The sequence below is a fragment of the Balaenoptera acutorostrata genome, chromosome 1, assembly GCF_949987535.1.
Source record: "Balaenoptera acutorostrata chromosome 1, mBalAcu1.1, whole genome shotgun sequence".
NCBI lineage: Eukaryota > Metazoa > Chordata > Mammalia > Artiodactyla > Balaenopteridae > Balaenoptera > Balaenoptera acutorostrata.
The window spans coordinates 30,183,141-30,206,109 of NC_080064.1; the positions used below are offsets into that span (position 1 = coordinate 30,183,141).

General features: G+C 54.0%; 1 protein-coding gene across 1 annotated transcript in view; it reads right to left on the bottom strand.

Annotated features, from left to right (window-relative positions):
• Positions 1 to 13,420, bottom strand: part of GRIK3 (glutamate ionotropic receptor kainate type subunit 3) — a 233,838-nt gene extending 220,418 nt beyond the window's left edge. The window contains exon 1 of the mRNA XM_007182541.3: positions 13,306 to 13,420. Within this exon, the coding sequence (XP_007182603.2) occupies positions 13,306 to 13,420 (115 nt within the window). The remainder of the gene's footprint in view (positions 1 to 13,305) is intronic.
• Positions 13,421 to 22,969: the final 9,549 nt, after the last annotated feature.

Consider the following 22,969-nt stretch of genomic DNA (forward strand, 5'->3'; position numbering starts at 1 on the left):
CTATCTGCAGTATGACTTCAAGGTGCCGTCTTGCCTCCTAAATCCTGGGAGCCCATTTACCTAAGCCTCCCTCCTTGTTCAGAGGCCAATGCCAATTCATCAGACTCTATCTTTCTAACGCTCTCAGCCTCCTATGCCCTTGGCTTCGAGTCCAGGTGTTTCAGCCACTCTCAGTACCCCAGTGATAGACAAAACTCCCCCTTTCTCTGAGGTATGCTGAGGTCACTCACGGCGTGACTTTCCTGGCTGGGAGAGACCTTTGTCAACACACAGCCCGATCACAAGGCTTCTCAGACACATCCAGGTGGTGGAGCACCTGCTTCTGCTGGGGTTCTTTGGGGAATGCCACAAAGCTCTGACACATTTAATTCCCATCACCTGAACGAGGAGTAATTTTATTTACTAGCAGAAAATATGGCTCTATTATAGGTATGCACGGCTCCACGATTCAGGAAATAATAACACACAAAATACTTTTAAGAAATCACATTTAGCAGGATAAAAATACATAACATAAGCCTACTTACCAAATGCAATGTGAAAGATGGTGCTGACAAGCTGAGCAAAGATGCTTGGTATCAGGTGTGATATTTGACGATGGAATGTTCCCTCATTTTGTCGTCTGCTACTGCTCCCTAGCAGACAAGCCATACAAGGCACCAAAGGTTTAAGAACAATTATGTGGGAGAAGAAAAAAAAAAGGAGAAAATTCTATCCATTCACTCCATTTTCTTTTACTGTGAGCTACTCGATTTGAAGGACCACAAATAATAGTTCTTACTAGCCTACTGTGTACCTGTTCAACACCTCAGTCTGGTTTACGAACAGCAAAGTCCTAGAGGAATAGCATTTGGAAAAAGAATGCCTGTTTAGCAAGACCTTACAATAACCACATCGCCTCTACTGTAGGAATCAGCATGCAGGTGGCGCCCACTCACTACCCCAGGGCCCGGCTGCTCTCCGTGGTGCTGAACGCAGAGGTTGGGGTGGACCTTAATTTCCCTGCCACTCCCAGGACTACGCAGGGTGTTATCATTATCTACAAGCTTTTATAAACACATATGAATGTGATTTGTATTTCTCCCTCAATGTGAAATAGAGGTTTTGTAGGTCTGTTTTGCCACACTGAAAAATCTAGTCTCTTAAGACTGCAAATTTAAAGCTTCAAATGTGTGCAGATTTGTGTGTGTGTAATAGGAAAGTGGATGCAATTTTCTTAATTGACTGAGGGTGGGTCAGGGACCCATGTTTTCATCTGATTTTTCCATGGCTCACCAAGGGATGTGGCACAAGTCACTTCCCCTTTTCATTCCTCAGTCTCCCAACCCGTGAGAGAAAAGAGTGGGGCAGGTACTGTACTCCTGTAGTTCTGACATTCGGAGTGCCTCCGCTTGTGTTCTGGTTCTTCCACGGACTCAGAGATTGGCAAACAGGATGAGCTTGCCTGGCCTCCTCCAGCACAGGAAGATTTTCTGGATCCAGAGGAAGAGACAAGGCTCAGCTTCTCTTGTAAGAAGCCAGGGATTCAATCTCTCTACTCAACTCTCCCCCAGCCCTCAGACCCCATGGACCAGCCATAACTAAACCTGAGAGTTCACCCATATTTTATTTACTGATTCGATATTACGAGACAAGTAAAATAGACGGCTGTCACCTCTATTAAACTGGGCAGGAAAAATGGCCATGTAGGCAACAGGCTCTTCCTGCCCATAATATGTCACCTGTTTCCTTGGGGAGGGAAGCAAGAAAGGGGAGGTCCTAGTCTCAGGGGAGAGCCCAGTCCTGTCATGTTCAGGAGGGGAAGCTCGGTGCTCCCCTGCAAACCTGTCCCACCCTCACTCTCAGCTACACAAATTCTGTAGACAGGTCAGCCCAGTCAGCCGGGAATTGGGACCATCACTTAAGCCCTCAGTTCCCCACTGATCCAAAGAAAAGTCACTGTAGTCACTCATCAGGCTTGGGATAAAGAATGGCTGTTGAGCCCCACTTTGGGAAGCTTGTGCCTGAGAAGCAACCCTTCCAGTGGTCGTCTCTTACAAGTACACAAACACACACACACGCACACGTTCACACTCGCTAAACCCACTGTGGATGGCGTTTATGCTCCCAGGGTTAAATGGCCCAGGCTGACTGTCTATACAGCCTGACTCTCCAGGTTAACTGTCAACACCTCACTTGACACAAACCTGTCATGTAAACCTGTTGTCTACACATCCTGGCAGGATCCAGTGATGTGGCGTAAACAGGAAGAGGAGAAGCCTGACCTACGGCTGGTGGTAGCACAAGTGGCACAGCTACGGTTCTGCCTGGAAGCTCACTGAGTGACCCGTCTGTTGAGGACGGAACCGCAGAAGTTCTCTTCCGTGGTTCAGTTCCCAGAGGGAGCAGCAGAGATGCTGAGGGGCAAATGGTGAAGGAGAGAGGGAAGAGGTCAGAAAAGACAGGAGGATCATGGTCTTTTCTTTTGCCTCTTCTTGAAGTCGACAGCTTGTGCCTCTCTCGAGAAGAGAATCATCATGATATGAACCAGACAATGGATATAAAGACGAGTTCTAGGCCTGAGAAAGAAAGGCCCACTCCCCTAAACACTCCAGCTCTGCCCAGTAGACCTCACGGGAGAGGTCTTGGCATAGAAGGTGCTGAACTGATGGACAGCATTAGGACACTGATTTCACAGAAGAATCTAAGAATGTCTTTCATGAAATCCTTGTTGACAACATGGAAAAAGTGTTGAGCTGAATGAGAAGGTTGTTAGGTGGACTTATATTCAAATGACTGTATGTATCAAGGCATTCATTGATTTAACAGATAGTTATTAATCACCTACTGTGTGCCACACACGATGCTAAATGCATTGGGAAAGTGGTGAATAAGCCAGCTGCGGTCCACGCTTGTCTCTAAGATTCTCTAAGAGAGCTTCTCTCTAAGGTAACCAAGAAGTACAATTCAGTAAGCGCTATGACAATGGAAGTTCAGGGTGCTGTGGTGACTCACAGAAGGAGGTGGGAGTCAAGAAAGGCTTCCTGGAGGAAAATACATGTTTGCTGAGACCTGAAGGATAACTAGAAATCAGCCAGAAAGAACAGCAAGAGCAGAGGCCAAGTGTGAGGGAAGGCACAGTGCTTTCTGGGGACTTGGATGTTTGGTACAGAGGAGCAGAGAATGTGTGTGAGGCAAGGAGGGACAGTGCATGAGTCTGGAGATGCCAACCACGGCAGGTCATAAAGGGCCTGAAAGCACGAGGAATCCAGTGGGATTTCAAAGCTGGTTAAAGTGTAGAGTAGTGGATCTAAGACCACTGAATAAAGCCAACAGACTCTGACATTGGTCACTTCCTGCCTAATGTGTTGATGGCAGGGATGGCTGAAGTGAGGGAAGGCATGCTCGTCCCAGGCTCAGATGGCATGAAGCATGCCAGGCAACAGAAAGGAAGCCACAAAAGCTCCACTGTCCAGATCTGTGGTTCCCAACCTCAACCATACTGCAGGCCAATAACCACTCACTTCTCTATCACAGACCCCTGGAGCAGGCCGAGGAGGAAGAAGAGGGTGAAATCCATGCCCACCTCCCAAGGATGGAGAGATGGGAACAGGCTTTGGTGGTCCAGAAACAAAGAGCAAGAAAAACTGCCTCAAGGTTCAATGATAGGATTTACCAGGGATAAATGACAGGTCTTGCCTTCAGGCTCCAAAGATCAACTGCCAAAGAGAGGATGAGAGAAGTGATAGATCGGCAGCGGTGCCTGTGTAAAAGACCTTGCGATCTCGTGAGACCACCAGCCCAGTATAAATCAACAGAGTGAAACGGCTGCAGAAAAGCCTGAGATAATCTGGGGGTGTATAAGTAGACACCAATGCTGGGATGTGAGGAGAGGATGAGTTTACTGTTTTTAATACATAAGCAGGACTGTGGTTAGCTCTGGACACCATGCTGAAAGAATTGGTTATCTTTAGTCCGGAGAAATGCCTTTACATTTCTGTAGGGTTGCACTGTGGGACAGGGTGCAAATCCAAACCAGAATCAGGGGGCGGGGTAAGCATAATAGTAAGAGCAATGGATAACATTTATTGAGTGCCTACCATGGCTGTAGTCTAAACATATTATGTGCATTAACTCATTTAATCCTTACAAAAATCCCGTAAGGCAGGTATTATTATTATTACTAGAGATTAAATAATTTGCCCAAGATCACACAGGTGGAAAATGATGGAGGCAGCCCTCAAACTCAGGCTGTTGGATTCCAGAACCTGTGAGCTTATCCACAATGTTAGATTGCTAAAATGTATTCAGAACTTCCTTTGGGCCAGTCATGTTAATTCTCACAATGATCCCATATGTCAAATCTATTACTATCCCCATTTTACAGGTGAGGAAATCTAGGCTTAGAGAAGTTAGGTGACTTACCCAAAGTGACACAGCCTGGAAGGAAGGAATGAGAGCTCAAACTCAAGACAGATGGATTTCAGAACCTATACTCTCAACGTCCAAGTCATATTGCCTTCCCCAGAACTGCAGGAAAATCAATTTTAGGGGAAATTTTGCAACAAAGATTGGAGTGGGCCCATACATGTGCAATAAAGAACAAAGCACGGTTGAAAAGTGGTGAGTTTCCTGTTACAGGTGGTATTCAATCAAAGACTAGATATCCACCTATGGGGGGCAGGGGAGGTCCTCCAGTGACTTAGAACAGTGGTACTTAAAGTGTAGCCCTCAGACGATCAGCCTCAGCATTATCTGGGAACCTATTAAAATGAAAATTCTCAGGCCTCACCCAGACCCACTGAATCAGAAGCTCTGGGGGTGGGACCCAGCAGTCTGTATTTTACTGAGCACTCCAGGTGATTCTGATGCATGTTAATGTTGGAGAAGCAGAGGCCTAGACTGACCCCTGGGGTTCTTTTCAGAGTGGATTCTGTGAGTCTTCACCACAGACAGGAAATGTGATGCCTGGAGCCCCGGGAAGGCCTCGGCTCCCCGCTCCTGCTTTTCCGCCCAATTGGGCAGGCTTTTTGGAATAGCATATTTCAGTTCTGCAAAGCAGATGCAGGAAGGCTTTGCAGAAGTCTCTCTCATTCCTATATTTAAAGAGCTCATCCCTGCAGTGGTTCTGAGAACTCGATAAACCCCCTTCCATCGCAGCCTGTCTGCATCAGTCCCTTTAATAGCACAAGACTTAACTGTCTCCTATGGATTGGAACCCTCTTCACACAAACTGGAATCTTAGCTCCATCTCCCTCCTCTTTTTCCCTCTGCCTTCCTTAACCACCATTCAGCATAGCACCAAAGGATTTGAAGTGGAAGCTGCCACTCCCCCCGCTGGATATCACTCCATCTCATTATCTCCGATCTGTTAAGATCACCATGGGGACTCTCTCCTCCCCCGCTTTTGTGGCCTCATTACCTGGTGTCTCCCAGCAGAGTCTATCCCCTGGGGCCCAGCCTCCAGCTGCAGACCCTCTCTGCACTGGCTTGCTCTGGAAGCAAGCTTGGACTCCACATCCAAGAGGACTGGTCAGGACTCCCTGGACCAGTCCCTCAAGAGCATCCCATAACCAGGGTCTTCCCAGCTCTGCATACACGCCAAACACATTTCAGTGAAAACACTGCAAATGTAGGGAAGGACCAACACCCCGTGGGCTTCAGGTGTGTGATGAATAACAGGCCAGGAGGAGTCTGGGAGCTTCTGGACATATAGAAGCATCCTCAGAAGAGCACCCCTCTCGCTCCCTAGCATGGCAGGTAACTGTCACAGGCTGCTGGAGACACCCATTCCACTGCTGGGCATATGGGTATGTGAGAAATGGGCATATACCATGTACTGAGCTGCATGGGGTACTGATCACAAGGCTGGCACAAGGCAGAGGGTATATAAGAAGCAGATAGCCTCCGAGCTCAGAGTCTGATGGCGGAGACACAGCCTCCACTGTTAGGGAATCTCCTAACATTTATTATCAGGCACTGTGCAAAGAGCTTTAGATACTTTATCTCCTTTAATCCTCACAACAACCCTGTGAAGACCCTATAAGTTTCAACCATATGAAATTTGTGTAGGTCAGATATGGTTTGACCTATAAACCATAGCTGAATATGGTTTAACCCAGTATTAATATTTCTTCCTTGTGGATGAGGAAATGGAGGCTCAGAGGTGAAGTGACTTGCCCAAGGTCACACAGCTAGCACGTGAGACTCCCACTCAAACTCAGATCCACCACATTTCATCAAACCCGAGACATACCATCATGTTTTAAGGTGCCAAGAAAGAAAAAATCCTGCAAGTAAACTCGAACTTGACATGTCAGACACAGACTGATTGTCAGACACAGACTGATTTTGGAGATGTGAAAATGTGGAGCAAAGAGTCAATCTTAGAATCAATGAAATATATTTTTTGACTCCAAAAACTTCTTTACTAGAGAAAGCCCTGGACATACCCACAAATATAGCTACAGCCAAGACCAGTGAGCATTAGTGAACAAAGTACAGAGGTCAGAGGAAGCAAGGAGAGGCACATGGGAACCCGAGCTTTGTGGGGAGGGGAAAGCCTGGCTGGCGCTGAGGTAGTGTGGACCCTGCCGGTAATTCCGAAGGAAATAAACCAAGCTAAGGTGGGGGCCGAGTGCTCAGGGGCCCAAAATGTGGCTGAAGGGAAACAAAACCAAAATCAGAATGACCTGTTGTCCTCAAACCTAGTGCCCTTGCCCTCAATCCAGTCTTCTCCCCTCTCTCAATCACACTCAATTGGGATTTGGTGTCTGGAGCACAAAGAGAAGCAGAAGAAAACAGGGACTTCAGAACAAACACAGGTGCTGATAGGTACAGGCCAGTGAGGCACCTGGGGCACAAAATTTAAGGAGGTGCTCACTGTCACGTTCAGTCATGCAAGAGCAGGGTCATCACTTGACAGCCTCCTTAAATCCTGCTCCCCGGCCGCCTCCCTCACCTCACCCCAGTCCCACCCTGTGCTGGTGTCAGACTCCTCTCCTCCAACAAAAACAAGAAGAAATGCTGATATTTGAACAGCATTTAAGCTTTTTTGAAATGACATCCCATCTATTTGACTCCGTGAAGCAGGAAGTCTCATCCCCATTTTACAGATGGGGAAACTGAGGCCCTGGAAAATAACATGACCCCTCCAATCGTGCTTGTTCCGAATCTGTCACTTCTGTGGGCACTCTGAGCTGTGCAGTTTCCCCACTTCGAGAACAGGTCAGTCCCTGCAGCCACCATAACCCAGTCTCCCTGTGTCCCCTGGAAGAAGGAACAAGGTGTAGGAGAAGTGTAGGCGTGGGTTTTCCTCTGCTCTTGCAGAGGTGGCATGGGGAACAGGGGACTGGGCAGCTCCTGCACCCAGGTCCCCACATCCAACCCACAGAGTCTGTGGGACGGCAACACATATTCCTGGGCCCAGTGTCAGAGGACCTTACCCTCCTATTGTCCACCAGTCTCAATTCACAGCAATGCAGGCTCTATTTAGAAGGTTGGAATGTGCCTCTTGCTTAAAAATAAAATGACCATAAAACCTATTAGCCTGGAAAGGATGTTGGAGGGGAGATGGGACTGGGAAGGAAGGGAGGACAGGAACTAATTTGCTGACCACCTTCTCTGGCCAGGCCACTAGCTGAAGAGGATGGAGGGAGACACAGACACAGGGCCCTGGGCTTTCCTCAAGGCTCTGATGATGTCTTTGAGGACAGCCTGGTGGCTGCCGGGGTGACATGTAGGCTGGAGTTTCCAGAGTAGAGGGCTTCCTGTGGGTGGACTGACCACAACCAAGGGAGAGTCCAACCTTTATTTCGGGCTCAGATTAAAGTGTTAGGCAGAGTCCAGACGCCCGGACAAGGTGGGGTGTAGTCAATGTACGGATGTGCGTTGCACACGCGGGAGGGGTGGGAAAGATCATCCATCCCTTTTCTCTACAGGAAGCATATCTGCCACTTGGTCCATCAGCAAGGACAGTCTGACGCTGAAAACCGGCACTGGTAGGGTTAAATGTTGCAAAGCCCATACAGCCCAGGCCTCTGAGGCCGCACTCAGCACCCGGAACCATGGGGGGAGGGGGCGTTGCACTCAGCGCCTATGAAAATCAGTGCTTCCCATCTTCCGACTACACAGACAGTTAAAGGCACAGGATCTGGGGTCAGGCTGGCGGGAATTCTTATCCTGCATCCACCACTCACTGGCCACGTGATCCTGGGCAAGTGACCTCACCAAGCTTAGTTTCCTCATCTGCAAAATGAGGATAATGTCTGCAGGGTATTTGTGAAGGCTAAACCAGACGGTGAGAAAAAAAAAAATGCGGCAGCTACATGTCTCGAGCACTTACTAGCCACATTACCAGTCACTGTTTGAAAAGCGCAGTCGCTGGCAGCTAGTAAGTGCTCAATAAACCAGGGCCATTGCATTGCGGTTGTGTGTTGTTCTCCTATTTTGATTTCGCTCCAGACCCAGGTGGGGTCCCAGGCAGGAGACGCACGGCCACCTCAGCACAGGCACACTGCCCCCTGGCGCTGCTGCTGGGGAATCAGCGCCTGCGAGAAGAGCTATTCCAGCCACCAAGTCTTAGGCTTGTCTGCACCAGGCCCGCCCCTGGCCCAGCTGTCCATCCAAAGCTCCTCGGGAGGACAAGCCAGGGCCTGCTGGGGGCAGGCCCCAGAGGAAGGGCCCTGCTGCTGGAGTTTCAGTCCTCTCTGCTGCCAGGCAGGGCCTGGGGAGCCCAGGGCTCCTCTCTGCTGCTGCCCAGCCGAGGGGGAACATCAGCTCTCTTGGTTCCCTCTGGAGGGTCCTGAGCAAGCAAGGCAGGGCACAGGCGGAAGCAGCAGGAGGCAGAGGCCGGGGCAGCTGGCAGCCTGGACGAAGCCTGGCCTCAGCGGATCAGAAACCGTCCCAGCGGTGGAGAACAACCAGGTCTTCCCCTAAAAGAGCGCCCCAAGCAGCCCTGAGCCTCCGCTGCATATGACCTTGCACGCCGACACCCCCGAGGACGGGGCTGTTCTTGTACCCATAGGGCATCTGTGCCTCCCCCCTCCCCACGGAGGCGGCTCTGTTTCCTGGGGCAGGGACACGGGGCCTGTGGGAACGTGGGGACTCACCTAGCCGTGAAACCTACAATGGCACTGACAGGGAGGCTCACAGGCCCCACGAAGGGTCCTAAAAGCAGCCAAGCAGCCTTGCGTTTTGAAGGGTGGGACGAAGAGCTGCTCCTCAGAGCCCTTTGGAAAGAGCACAGTGGGCTGGACCTCTGAAGTCAGCTGTCATGCTGGCAGCAGGGGGATGTGAGTGACCTTGGAAGGGCCTGGTCGGGACACTGTGCTGGCTCACCCCGCATCCACCACCTCGAAAAACCCCAGATCATCCTGACGTCAAAAGACTGCTTAGCGCAGCGCAAGGCAGGCATCAAGAAGAAATTAAACTCCAGCTCGAGAAGGAGGGAAGCCCGGGCTGACAGGAGCAGCTGGGCTAGAAAGTGGAGGCAGAAATACCTGAAGTTAATGCTTTCTAAGGCCCCTCGGGCCACTCCCAGGTCTTGTCTGAAGCTATATGCTTGGGGGGGGGGCCCTATTGATCTTCATTCAGCGCCTGTCTGCTCAACACGGCGGGATGTTTCAGCGCATCACCAGTCACTGTGAGAAATTTCTCATTGTTTTACGCATAGCAGCTCCCAAACTCAGGAGACGAACGTTCAGGACCATTTGGATGAACTGATCGCAGGAGATGCAGACAGGGCTGACTTGGGAACTCTGGGGGAGGGGACCTCACGCCCCTGGGACAGACTGCAGTACCCGCTACCCCGCGCCACCCGCCTCCTCCACCCCCGCCCCAGCCCAGGCTCAGAGCCTCGAAACTCTTTTGCTCTGTCTGTAGATGCTTGGAGGGTCCGGTGCTGAGCTAGCCTGTCCCTCCCGCCTCCCACCCCTCCACACACACACCTGCTTTATGTCTCTGCAGTCGTTTGGCCCTGAACCTCCCCCGCTGGCTGGCTAGAGATCACCATCGTCCACTGGAGCTCCCCAGCTACCGCCCCCACTGTCTGGTTCCCTTTTCAAATTCCAGGCTGGCCCTCTATCCTACAGTATGTATGTAACACGAGGGACCATCTAGCCGTGAAACCTACTACGGCACTGACAGTCCCCAGCAGCCTGCACTAAGGGGAACTTTGAAACCACAGAATATCCCCAGCCATCACGGCCAACTCAATAGTTTACAGATGGGAAAACTGAGGCCCCAGGTTGGTGGGAGAGTGTGATTTGACCAAGATGGCTCAGGAAATTGGTGGAAGGCAGAGCAGAAAACCCAGGCCTCCTGGATCCCAGCCCAGGGTCCCTCCACTTCAGCTTCTAGGTCACGTAACCAGGAAATCCAGGTCCCCACATGAGGCCACTGAAGCACTGAGAGGACCCATGCATTAAGCTGCTTTCTGTGAGTTAAGACTAGGATCCATCTGAACAATAATAACGATGATAATAATAATAAAATGCTGAACAATAATGCCTTGAAAACCTTCAATAAGCAACACTTGATAACCACACGCAGAATACATCTTCCACATATTCACATAAAATAATCAATGATCATTTTTTTCCTGCAGACTACAATCCAATTACTCTCTCTCCCTCGCTCTCTTCCTTACTCTCCTTTGTTACTTGCAAACCATCCAAGCAATCAATGCCTTGACCTCTCCCTCTGATAGACACAATTACAAAAAGACAGAGCAGTGCAATTCATCTATTCAAGACGGATTGTTTGAACACTCTGTCACACTGCTGAGCTATCCATCTCCTTGTCTAAGAGGAAATTTCATCCCCCAAAAAAAAGGCACAAAGAGAGGGAGCGGGTACGCTGCTCCCCAGCCCAGAGAGCCCCTTGCACACCTGCAGGAAACCCCTCTCCCAGGCTGGTTCTAGGCGACGCCTGCCTGCTGGAGAAGGATTCGGCTGTCAGCGCAGCCAGCTCAGGCACCAGTCTTGGGAACCAGAAGCACCCAGCACACGCCGGAGCCCAATTTCCAAGGCCTCAATTCCTGCGGCCCTAGCCAGAGCCCTGAGATCCCAGGGGTGGGGAGAGAGAGAAAAAGGGAGATGGCATCAGGCCCAGCCAAGATGCTGTGTTTGGGTTTCAGCATGAGATTCTCTCTGTGTGTGTCTCTCTCTGTGCCACGTCCCCTGTAGCCCCTGGCTCCAGCTGAGACTCCAGCCTGTGCTCAGAAGGACAGAAGTTCAGCTCCCCAGGAAGCTCCAGAGAAGCCCAGGGGCCTCAGAGCCTTCCCATCCTCCATCCAAGCTGGCACAGCTCCGGCAGTCACGTTCGGCATCGGCACGACACCCCAGTCCTCGGGCTGGGAATCAAATGGGGCAGGGCTCTTGGATATAAATGGCTTGGGCCAACACGCTAATTAATCCTGGGGCTTAATACGAAGAAGATTAGAAGAGAGGAGGGCTTTGCCATCCTTAATTGCATTATTACACGGTGAACCCAAGAAAGGGCGGGCAGGCTTCGGGCTTCCCCTCAGGGCAGTAAGGAGTCCCCCAGTGCAAGTCAATTTCATAGTAAGAGGGCGCAGGTGAGGATACATCATCCTGCCCCTCCTCAGCTCAGCCTTCCAGGGCTTCCCTCACCTGCTCCTTCTCTTCCTGGGCCCCCAAAGACTGCCACCCCTGACGCTGGGCTAGGAGCATGCCCATCCCACCCCTGTGGAGGAAGGACCACGGAAGAGGGACCTGCAATGCATGGGCTGGGTGCATAGCACCTTTTGGGTCCCCCTCTTTTCTCCCAAGGGCACCCTACCATGCAGGCCCACAAAAACACAGAGGGAAAGAAGCAGGGAATAAAGGAAGAACTAGCCCACTACTAAGGGGCTGCCTGCTCCTGGAATGGTGACCAAACTGGGCGCTGGGGCAGGCAAAGGTGCAGAGATAGAAGAGATATTTTTGTCTTGCCAGGAGCAGACTGGGCTGCAAAGGGTTAAGCCTGGTCGCGAGGGCTGTCCCCAGAGTCGGGTGCCTGGATTCCTCTGCCTCCAATGTCTGCCTGCCAGGGTCCTGGGCATAAACGGAAAGACCCCAGTGTGGGCAGAGCTGAGGACTGTGCTCTAGCCTCGTCCAGATGTCCAGTTCAAGAGGATCTGGAATCCAGGAGAGAGACAGGTTTCTGACTGCCTCCTAGGAAATCCTCAAGTACGGAAACCAAGCTCGACATTGGTTCCCTACACCCCCTCACGGTACTGGCAGCCCAGAGTCCGTGCCTAGATTAGAGCCACTGGGGAGGAAGGTGGCCCTGGCTCAGCAGAGCTCTGGCCTCCTTGTGCCAGATGCTGGTGGTGGCGCCTCGCGAACCCAGGCGGCCCAGGTCTCCGGCCTGGTGGCGGGCGCAGGGCCTGCGTGGCGGAGGCTCCCGCGTGGCCAGGCCAGGCCCAGCCCTGGCGGTCTCGGGCCTGGGACACTCAGAGGCATCCCGCACAGCCCGGAGCGCTGCCTACAGGATGCCTCAACAAAGTTAAAGGCCCGAGTAAGAGACTCTGGCGAGAAGAGACGCGGGGACGCCAGAGCCCCAGAACGCCGCACGCAGCTCCGCCGGCCGCCGCCAGCTGCGGAGGGATTTCGGCTAACTTTAAAATCCACTCGCATTGCTCTTCCTGGCTGCGCTGGGCGGGCTCCGTCGTTCCCTTCCGCCTGCCTGCGCTGCCCCAGGCGGAGGAGAGGCCTCGGCCGCGACGGATGGCTGGAGCGACCGGCGGGGGCCGCCCCTCCCCTGCCCCGCGCCACGGTGCTGGCTGAACGGGGGCCACCGAGGCCGAGGGCAGCCACCGGGAGAGGAGACCGACCGCCCTTGTCATGCGAAGCCGGATCCTGCGTCCCCGCCGCGGCCGCTCGAGCCCTGCCCCAGGTGGGGGCGAGGGGCCCTCGGGGAACGAGGAAGGAAGAGAAGTTGGCGCCTTCCCCAGGGTTCCCGCTTCGCGCAGAAGCCGGGTCCCAGAACTCGGTCTGCGGCCGGTCCTGCTGGCAGTGGCCGGGAAATGCTCCCGCGACTCGGGCTGGGACCGGAACGCTTCGCTACACTCTGCCAGCTCTGGCCTCCCAAGAGTGCGCCAAGGGCCCCTCGCCCGCCGCACCCCGGCTGCCTCCTCTCCAATAAGTAAGGCCCATGACCCCGGCTTTGGAACTTTGTCCTCACCGGGACGAGCTCCTGGTGGTCACCCGGGCCCGGCAGCGCGGAGAGAGGGTGGGAAATCTCTTGGGATCGCGTACCGTGGCCCCCCGTCCCCGCCCCCGCCCGGGCGCACGGAGACCCCCGGCTCCGGGGAGCCCTTACCGATCCGGATGACGTGGGGCATCCCGCGCGAGTCCGGGATCCAGAAGGCGCACACGAGGAGCCCGGCCCAGTATTCCCAAACCAGACTCCGGAGGCGCCGCCAGGGAGCGGTCATCGTTGGGCGCCGCCGAGCGTGCCCGGGGCGCGGCCGTGGCGGGCTCCCTGGGGCGGCAGCTCTAGGCGCGGGCGCGCAGCAGCCCCCGAGGCGCCGCCTGGCCCAGCAGCCCGGCTCCCGAGTGCCGCTGCGAGTGGGGGGCGCCCCGCGGCGCCGCGCACATCTTACTGGGGGGCCGCCCCGCCGGCGCCCGCCCAGCCCGGCTGCCGCCCACTGGCCCCCCGCGAGCGAGACTCCTGGGTTCCGCCCGGGCTCCTTTCGGACTCGGCTGCGGCTTGCGTCGGCTCGGCTCGCGCGCGGGCTCCCACCTGCCCCGGCTGCCGGGCGCTGGCGGGCGGGCTGCACGCGTCTCCGGCCGCTCCTCCTCCAGCCGCCGCGGATGCTATCGCCCGGGCTCGCACAAAGCCCCGGAGTGGAGTTGCACGCGCGCACACTCTCCCTCCCCGCCCCCTCCCCCGCGCCCTGCCTCCCGCCTCCCGCGCCGCCCGCCGCCCGCGCTTCCTCCGCGCACTCCCCCGCGCACACACACTTCACACTCACACCCGCCGAGGCGTACACCCGCGAGCTCACACCTGGGCGGGGAAGGGTACCCGGGACCCGGTTTGGGGAGACGGCCGGAGAATGAGAACTCTCCTCGCTTCCCAGACGTCCGCATCCGCCCTGCCGCCCCCAGTCCCTTCGACTGCGAGGGCATGGAGCCTGGGAGCCGGGCGTGGAGCACGAGAGCTGGCACCGCGAGCTGGGAGACGGCGGCAGCCTAGCGGCCTGACCAGCTGGAAGCGACGCGCCCGCAGGGAGCGGAGAGACCTGGAGCCTGCCGTCTACGGAGTCTCGCCTTCCAGCTCTCACGCAGCCGTCGCTGGCTGGACGGCGGCGGCCGGAGACTGACCCAGGAACCGGTTTCCCTCCCTAAACCCATCCCTCGTGGAAGCAGAGTTAGAGTTGGGGCTGGGACTCAGGGGAGACGGAATTCAAAGCGGATTGTCCACGCTGGGCTAGGGGAGCTGCAGGAGCTGGTAGGGGTTGGAGAGCCCAGGCCAGACCCTCCGCTGTGGAAAGCAGGACTGGACCATGCACCACAACTACAGAGGCTTGGGAGGAAGATGGCTAAATCCTTAGATACAGAGGGGCGGCTGAGATGCACGCTGGTACTTCCCGTCCCTCTTCTTCAACTCTGCAGGAGGGGCTGGCCCCCTCCCCCATTTCTCCTGAGAAAGAATAAAGAGAAACTAATTTTCTGTGGGGTGGAGCAGGACCCGTGGGGGAGCAAAATAGAAAGGGTTAAAAAAAAAACTTGTTTATTAGCAATAATAATTTTTTTTTTCAAGTGGCGCTGGGTGTTGAGGGAAGGGAAGGGCTGTGGAGCGAGTCTGGAGCAGGAGGCGTCGAAATACGCAGTTAGGCGAGTTTAATGACCTTTTTGACAGAGACAAAGTGGTGCCGATACGGTAGATAAATAAACGGATCTGTCACCGGGCAGCGGCTAGGCTGTGTGTGAATTTATTTTTCTCATTTAAATAATTTGATCTATTCCATCATTCCAATCTCTCCCATTTGCCAGCTGTCTGGTAAAAGCATGGCCCCCAACATCTGAAAAGCAAATCTTTAATTTTCTTACAAATAGACTATGAGTCGGCCTCTATGTGGCCTGTTCATTTCCCGGTCTTTTCTTTCCCTCCCTATCCAGGCATAGGAGACTATGGCATTGTGTGGGGAGGTGAATATTGCAGCATGGCCAATCCTGCCGATTGCCGGGGGACTCCCTCCCACCTGAAATGGAGGCGACTGTGGCTGTGGAAGGAGCAAGAGGGGAGATTCCCAAGGATCTCCTCTCAAAAAGGGAAAGAGGTGTGCTGCTCTCGAGGGCACCCCCAAAGATCTGCCAGCAAATGGAGGTTACCATTTTTTTTTTGCCAGACTTTGGGCCTTCCTCATCCTCAAGCAGGAGTGGTTGGTTTCCCAAACAGCCACTGAAAAATGTTGCCCAGGGGACCAGAGGGAAGGACATGCAGACCAGAGCCAGAGAAGCAGCAGCTGCCACCTCTTGATAGAGAGTAACGGGCCCCAGTGGGCACCGGCAAGGAGGAAGTGCAGGAGGAGGGAGCAGAAGCGCCCCCCTCCCCCAGGATAAAGCTGAAGGAGCCTCTTCGTTCAAGAGTAGACACCCCATCCCCATCACTTATCAGCTTCCACAGCTGGTTTAGTTGCTCCAAGGAACCAAAAAGTCCAGGCTGTTCACTAAGGAAGAAAATTCCAGTGTTCTGATAGGGAAATGGAAAGGGAATTGGCAGGATCTGAACTCAAGGCAAAGGATGCAAGGCTAAAAAGGCATCACCAGCAATGCCCAAGGATGGTTAGAGGCTGGGTAAGGGGGGAGAGCCTGGATGCTAGGTCTGTATTGGTTATCCTGCAGGCAGCCTCTTGCCATGAGAGGGGCAGGGTGCAGGGAACAAGTGGCCTGGCGGGGAACTGAAGAGCAGAGGGGTAGAGGTGTGACTCCAGGGAATGGGCAGATCTGCACCCCAGACCAGAACCTGGGAAAGGCCACTGGGAGAGAGGGATGAAGGGTGGGGAGCAAGAGGAGGAGGGGCAGCAGCTTCCAAAAATGCCAAGAAAGAGAGTGGCGCTGGAGAAGTGAATGGAAGAGGGCAGAGGAGCAATCTGAGGGTCCCAGGGCGTGAGAGTCACCCTGTGACAGGTGGCCCTGTCACCTGCAGCCCCCTCAGCACCCCCAGGGAAACAGCATCGGCGGGCCCTTGCTCCTGCTGCATCCCACGGTGGGCGGGAGTTAGCCAGCCCTGCGGAGGGAGGCTTTCCTCTGCTGCCACGTTGGCTGCATTGGGAAAAGCCTCCAGCTGCAGAGGCAGTGGGGCTCAGTCCGCAGGCCTGGCGGCCCAGCTGGAACCGTGGGGTCAAAGGGAAGCCGGCTTCCCCCAGCCGAGGACAGGGCCTTATTCTGGACCTAGCTGCAAGTCATTTTGTAACACAGAGGTCTCCCCAAGCTGACGGCAGCCTGCTCCCTCCCAGTCAGGGGAGGATGGGAGGCATTACGACAAAAACATTGGCAATGATAATAATGACCACTAGTACTTACTACATGTTTTCTGTGTTCCAGATGATGTACCACTCAGCACACCTTATATGCATCACTTCATCTAACCATCTCACAGCCCTCTGTGGTAGGATCTGGGTGATTTTTGCATTTTACAGTTGAAGACTCCGAGCCTTAGAGAGGTTGAGAGGTCCAAAGTCACACAGCTAGTGTGTGACCCTTCTCCCCCTCCCTCTCCCTCCCTCCCTTCCTTCCTTCCTCCCTCTAATTTTATTGGTCATCACTGCCAGGCTCTGTGAGTGGGGAGCCAGGGTCCCCGTGCGAGCCTATCTGCATCCTAAGTTTGCAGGCCTGACCCTTGTCCTATCCCACCTGGGCTAAGCAGGGGACAGGCTCTAGCAGAAGATCCTCATCACCTCTGCTGGAGACCCACTGGGGCTTCTGGCTGCTTGTAGAAATGCTAAGGGTGGAATAGGATTTGTGTCCTTTACTAGAACAAACTGGGGAACTCCGTTGTCCCCAGCTCGTGAGGAGGAGCCCGCAGACCTCTCTCCCCGCCGCCGTCGTGCACCTCTCCGGGCTGCCTTGCCACCAGCAGGCAGCAGGGCTGGCACGATCTCAAGCTGCATCTCCGGGGATTGCGAGCCACCAATCCCGGCTTCTCGAATTGTTGATAAACAAGTCTACCCACCCGCCAGGCCTCCGCTCCTCACTCCCCCCTCGAGGCAGTCGGAGCTGGATTTATGAGGCCTCCCAACCTCATTCAGACTAATGAAGCTTTTCATTCCAAAATAAAAGGGGCCACTGTCTGAAAGGACAAGTTCTCCCACATTTCATTAACATCCCCCAAAACGTCTGAGCTGACCCAAGTCACTGCCAGCGAGATTCCTGTCTCCCACCGGCTCACAGGTGGGGATGGGAGAGGAAGAAACCCTAGGCTGCTGGCCCCTTCCCAGCCCCTCGCGAAGCTCCTCCCCTGCTTCTGCCGGCTGGGAGGGGGCCCCCAGTGATGGCCAAGCCGGCTCATTTGGAAGAGTCCCCTGTGTGTGTGTTTTGTTTAGACTGATCCACTCCATCTTTCAATCCCCTCACAATCACGGTGAGTGATGAGACCCTGGGCTCGAGTTACCGAGATTCATGATCTCTGCTTCCCCAGGAAACCACCGAACACAGGCATATGGTTGCTGACTGCATATTCCTAGGACTTGAGTGCCCTCTGCTGAAGCCTGCCTACCTTCATCTCCCTTCAGACTGCCCGGCGGGCAGGCTGCTGGCGGGGGCTGGACGCTGAAGCCGGGGCTCTCGCCACTCCCCTAAGTGGCAGCTATGCAGCAGCTCGGTGCCAGTGCGCCCTCAGAGGGCCCTGGTGAGAATGGGGGGAGAAACTACCGCGTGCCCATCTCACCCTGGAGGGCAGCCGGGACAAGAAGCTGCCAGCCCTCGCCTGATCTTTGTCACCTGCCTGAGCAGGAGGGAGGGGCGGGAGAGGCCTTCCTCATACCCACTCTTTGCTTAACAGCACCCTCTCCTCAGCAAAGTTCATCCATGCCAACCACAAGAGCTGAACCTTGGCCCTTCTCAGGACACTGGGACCTGCCTCTTCACCCAGGGACGGGGTCCCTTTCATCATCCTGGGGCCTTTGTCCCTCCTCCCTGTCCCAAGAAGGAAGAAGCACAGCAGCGGCCGGCTGCCACCTGAGCAAGCCCTGTGACGGTTGCATCACCTTAAATTTTTGTCAACAGTCAAGCAAGTTCATTCCCACTGAAGTCAATTACTGTGTTTATTGTCAGCTTAACCTGCTGCTGTGAGTTATTTCTCAGCAGTGAGGGGGACAGGTAGACAAGCCACCAGAGATCTGTTATTTTCCTGACATCTGCGTTTCAATAGTTTGGGTGCAGTTCTGGTGGAGAAGTAAATGCTAAGGCAATCCTGTTTGTATCTATACATAATGGAACAGTCTCCAATGGTTCGGAAGCCGAGGGGGTTCTGCTGCTGCAGGGAGAGGGGAGGAGGAGAGAACTGCCCGTGAAACCATCACCTCCCGGGTCCGGTCCGTGGGCCCCAGTACCAAGGGTGGGGGTGAGAGTCACTTGCTCACTCACTGGAGTCATTCAGTCATTTCCTGATTAATTTATTCATGGGATCCCTCGGTCATTCACTAGACATACCTGCAGCCACACTAATTCATTCATTTGTTCATAGGGTCATGCACTCAGTCATTCACTCTTTATTGATTCATTTACTCAGTCCCTTACCCATTCCTCCTCTCATCCATTCATTCAGTCATTCCTAATTCATTCAACCACCTAATGACTCTCACTCATTCATCCATCTATTCAATCTTTTGCTTAATTATTTGCTCACCTATTCCCTCATTTGCTCATTCATCCCTCACTCATTCATTCACTCACACTTACCCACTCACTTATTCACTTATTCATTCATTCATTTACTTAGTCATCTACCCTTCCATCAGTCACTCACCCAGTCATGTACTCAGCCCTTTGCTCAATCACCCACTCACTCAAAGACTCACACATTCATCCACTCACTCACTCACTCATTAACTCTGCCATTCATGCGCTGCCTCCCCCCCCGCCCCAGACTGGACAGACACTGCCTGCTTCTCTCGCCCTCAGCCTTCAGCCTGAGCATCAGATACCATCCAACCTCATGACACAGCCCAGGGCGCCCCAGCACTGCACTGAGCTCCCCAGTCAGCCACCCAGGCTTCGTGGCCCCTTCGGAGCACCCAGCTCTCATATCATCTGCTTTATCATGAAATTCAGCAACGTTCAGGATTCAGCTGACCTACCTGACCCTGGAGATGGTCTGGGCATTTGACTTGCTAGCAAAGACCAAGGCCCAGAAAGCCCCAGAGCCAGGGTCTAATGATGGATGTCATATTAGAGGTGCCCCATGATACTACCACACCGAGCCAGAAGCCACACTGGCTTCCAGTCACATGATCTCTTTGTCCTTGAAACAACCAAAAGATGAAGAAATGGGCTTAGAGGAACCAAATAACTTGCCCACAGAGAACTAGCTGGGGTTGGGGGTGGGGCAGAAGCAGGGATGTACTTGGCTCAGAGTGATGGGGTGGGGGGATAGATGAGCAATCGAATGATGGGAGACTAAGTGAATGCATGAATGAATAAGTGAGAGAAAGCAGATGAATGAACAAGTGAATGAATGAATGAATGAATGACCCGTGCCCAACAAATAAGCGGCAAAACTGAGCTTCTGACTCAAGTTTCTGACTCCAAGTCCAGTGCTCTCTCAGCTGCTTGACACCCTGCTCCCACACACTGACCTTATAGGGTGTAGTAAGAGGCAGGGGTTAGAGGGGGAGGTGGGACAAAAGTAGAGCATAAGTCGGGCAACGGTAGATTTTTCTGGAGAAGTACCTCCTTTGGCGGCTGTGGCGAGCAGTTCTGTCTGCACCTGTCCCCCCGCGGGCAGGAAGCTGCTATCATCCCTCCTCAGAGAGCCAGAGACAGAGTGAAATGCGAAAATCCAATCACTGAGCGGTAAGAAAATAAACAAGTGAACTTCTCCAAGTTTGCCAGACTTCCCTGCCCGAGGCCAGCTTAATTAAAGTTGATGTAGAATTTTAAAGTGGGAAAATAATTAGGGCAAGTGGTAGAAAAGAGAAAGGAAAGAAAACATTGTTTTGTTTTGTGTTTTGCTCGCTCTTAATTATGCCACAGACTGTCTCTCCCGTGGATACCATCCCAAGTCCGCCCTCCGCCAAGATTCCAGCAGGTGGTACGCTGTGTGAGCGGCGCGGGCACACCTGTGCCTCTCTGGCACGCAGGTATGGCGCTTCTCTGCCCGCAAGACAGGCGAGGCGGCAGGCAGCCAGGCTGGGAGTGGAGAGGACCACGTGCCCTCGACACTCAGGTGGAGGACCCGGGGGGAGATGGGGACAGCAGGCTGTTGGGAAGAGATGCTGCCTCCCTGCCCCAGGGCCAGAGGGCACTGGGTCCCTGACTCACTATGACATCAGACCTGGGCTCTGATTGGGACAGTCTCAGCCCCCACCTCATGACACAGTGGATCCCCGGTGATATAGCCCCTATCCTGCCTGGATCTAGGAAGAGATTTTCCTCCAGCAACTGTCAAATGTGGAAGGAAGTACTGGTGTTTGTGCCCAGAATGGGGCTGGGGGTGGCCAAAATTCCAGCTGCAGCAGGTGGTAGAAATCCAGCTCCTCCCACACCCAAGCATTCAAATGTGCTTTGCTTTCTTGCTGCTCTTCCTTCTGGTGCCTTGTCCACAGCAGTGAGGGCACAGAGAGGGTGAGCACCAGCCTCTGGGAGCTGGTCAGAGGCAGCCTGGAGCGAGGAAAGCTACAGATTCCTCTGGGGGAAGGAGAAGGGGCAGATTCCTCAAGATTTCATTGAACGGGGTTGGGCAGGCGTGCATGAGAGCACACATGTCCCTGGTGCTTTACACACAAACACTCGAGTACAGGACGATGCCTATGCTACTACACACACACACACACACACACACACACACACAGCTACGAGCATCCACGTAGAACTAACGAAAGTGGGAATTCTGGAGCCAGGCAGCTGGCTTCACATCTACCCTGTCTCTTACCTAATTTTCTGTGCCTCTGTTTCCTATCTGTTACATGGGGATAATAATAGTATCTGCCCTGCAGGGTTGTTGTGAGGATTAAATGAGTTAATACATGTAATGTGCTTAAAATTGTGCCCAGCACATGGTCAGGGAGTGTTGTACTTAGCGATTAACTCTCTCTGCTTCATGGACGTGTCGGGCTCCTGAGTCAACCCTGGGGAAAAAATCTCTTTCCTGCAAGCCTGCAGTACACGTGCATACTCCTTACTCCAGGCCCTCCAGGGTTCACTGGATGTGTGTGAATGGGGTGGGGAGGAGCTCAGAGGAATGATGCATGTCAAGCCACCCCTCTACTCCCCTCCCGCACACACCCACACGATGAGGACTGCACCCACAGAAGCTGTGGAGTTGCTGAGTGTGTGTGTGTGGGGGGGGGGGTCTCTTTGTTCATGCAGTGGGCAGGCTGGCTGCCAGGGGGGAAGGGAAGCCTAGGGCTTGAACCCCAAACCTGCTATCAGGTTTGGAAAATTCTCCAGGCTCCCTCCTCCCCATCGAGCCCCCACCCCTACCCACTTGGGCTTCCTCCTGGTCCTGTCCTTGGTCAGGGGTGCCTGACCCCTCTCTGCATCTCAGCCCAGGATCTTCGCATCCCCAAGGGCACTTCCCAGCCTCTAGCCTGAGACTTAGTTCAGGAGATTCCATTTAGAAAGAGAACACGCCCTTCCCACCCCATCCAGAGCAGGAAGACTTCAGAAACCTCAGGGAGGTCCCGAGGCTCAGAGGCCTAGTTTCCTAGCTGCGAATGCTGTTGCGTCTCCCAGAGGACAGAGTGAAGGCAGCTGCGGGTGGCAGCAGGGAAAGGAGGCTTGGGTGGGAGCCCTGGACTGGGGATGGAGGAGACCAGGCTGCAGGAGCCAGGCCCAGCTCTGTGTTATCTCTGAGGCAGCAGGAAGACGGAGCGTTGGGGAAGCAGGTTCTGCCAATCAGTTAATCCCAGGCTCCCCTCTTCCACCTGGGTTGCGTTGGGTTGCACAAACAGGACAGGTGCCAGTGGCCACAGCCTCATTTCTCTGATTTGGCTTCATTTCATTCTATTGACTCAGCTGGCTGAGTCCCTTTGCTTTCAAGCATGTGTGTACGTCCCTTCCAAGCACCAGGATGTCAGAGACACTTAGAGAAGCCCAAAGCTCTGAATGGCTTGAGGACATATGAGAACCAGGGGATGGGGACAGAGAACAAAATTCTGATTCCTGTTCTTCAGGGATACGGGGGACTCTGACATGGCCCTCTGGCTCTCCCTGCCAAGTGCAGGAGGTTCCCTACACATCAGGTCAGGGGACTGGGGCCTTGGATGGTGGCCTTAGTGCCTGGGGAAGAGAGAAGCATGACAGCAGCTAGGATGGGGCCCTGGGTGGCTGTTTACACAACTCTCCTGGGTGCCCCTGAGAGAGCAAATGTGTGGAATGTGCCCCAGGGGGTCAGGAGCCCTTAGCTAGAAGATTATCATCTTCCTGATTCTTGCTCGTGTGACCAGAGACCAGGAAAGAAGGGCAGGGGTATGGACAAGAATTCCACAGCCCATGGTGGGGAGTTGAGGGCCGGGCCTGCATCTGCACACATACCATTGAGCAAAAAATAGAAACAGTTTTCCAGATAATTCAAGGGAAAGCACTTTACACCAATCACACTTCAAGCTAGTTGCAAATATCTGCACAGCTGTTTCCCTCATCCATCTTTTTGTTCTTTTGCAACAATCGTTACTGGAGACCCACTGTCACGGGGAGACAAGAAGGGCTGAGGTGACATGGGAGGGCCGCAGGGTCACAGGTGGAGTCCGTGGGGATAAACGGTGGAGGTCAAGGGGCACAGGTAGTGATGAGGAGATGCAGGTAGGGAGTGTGGGGTG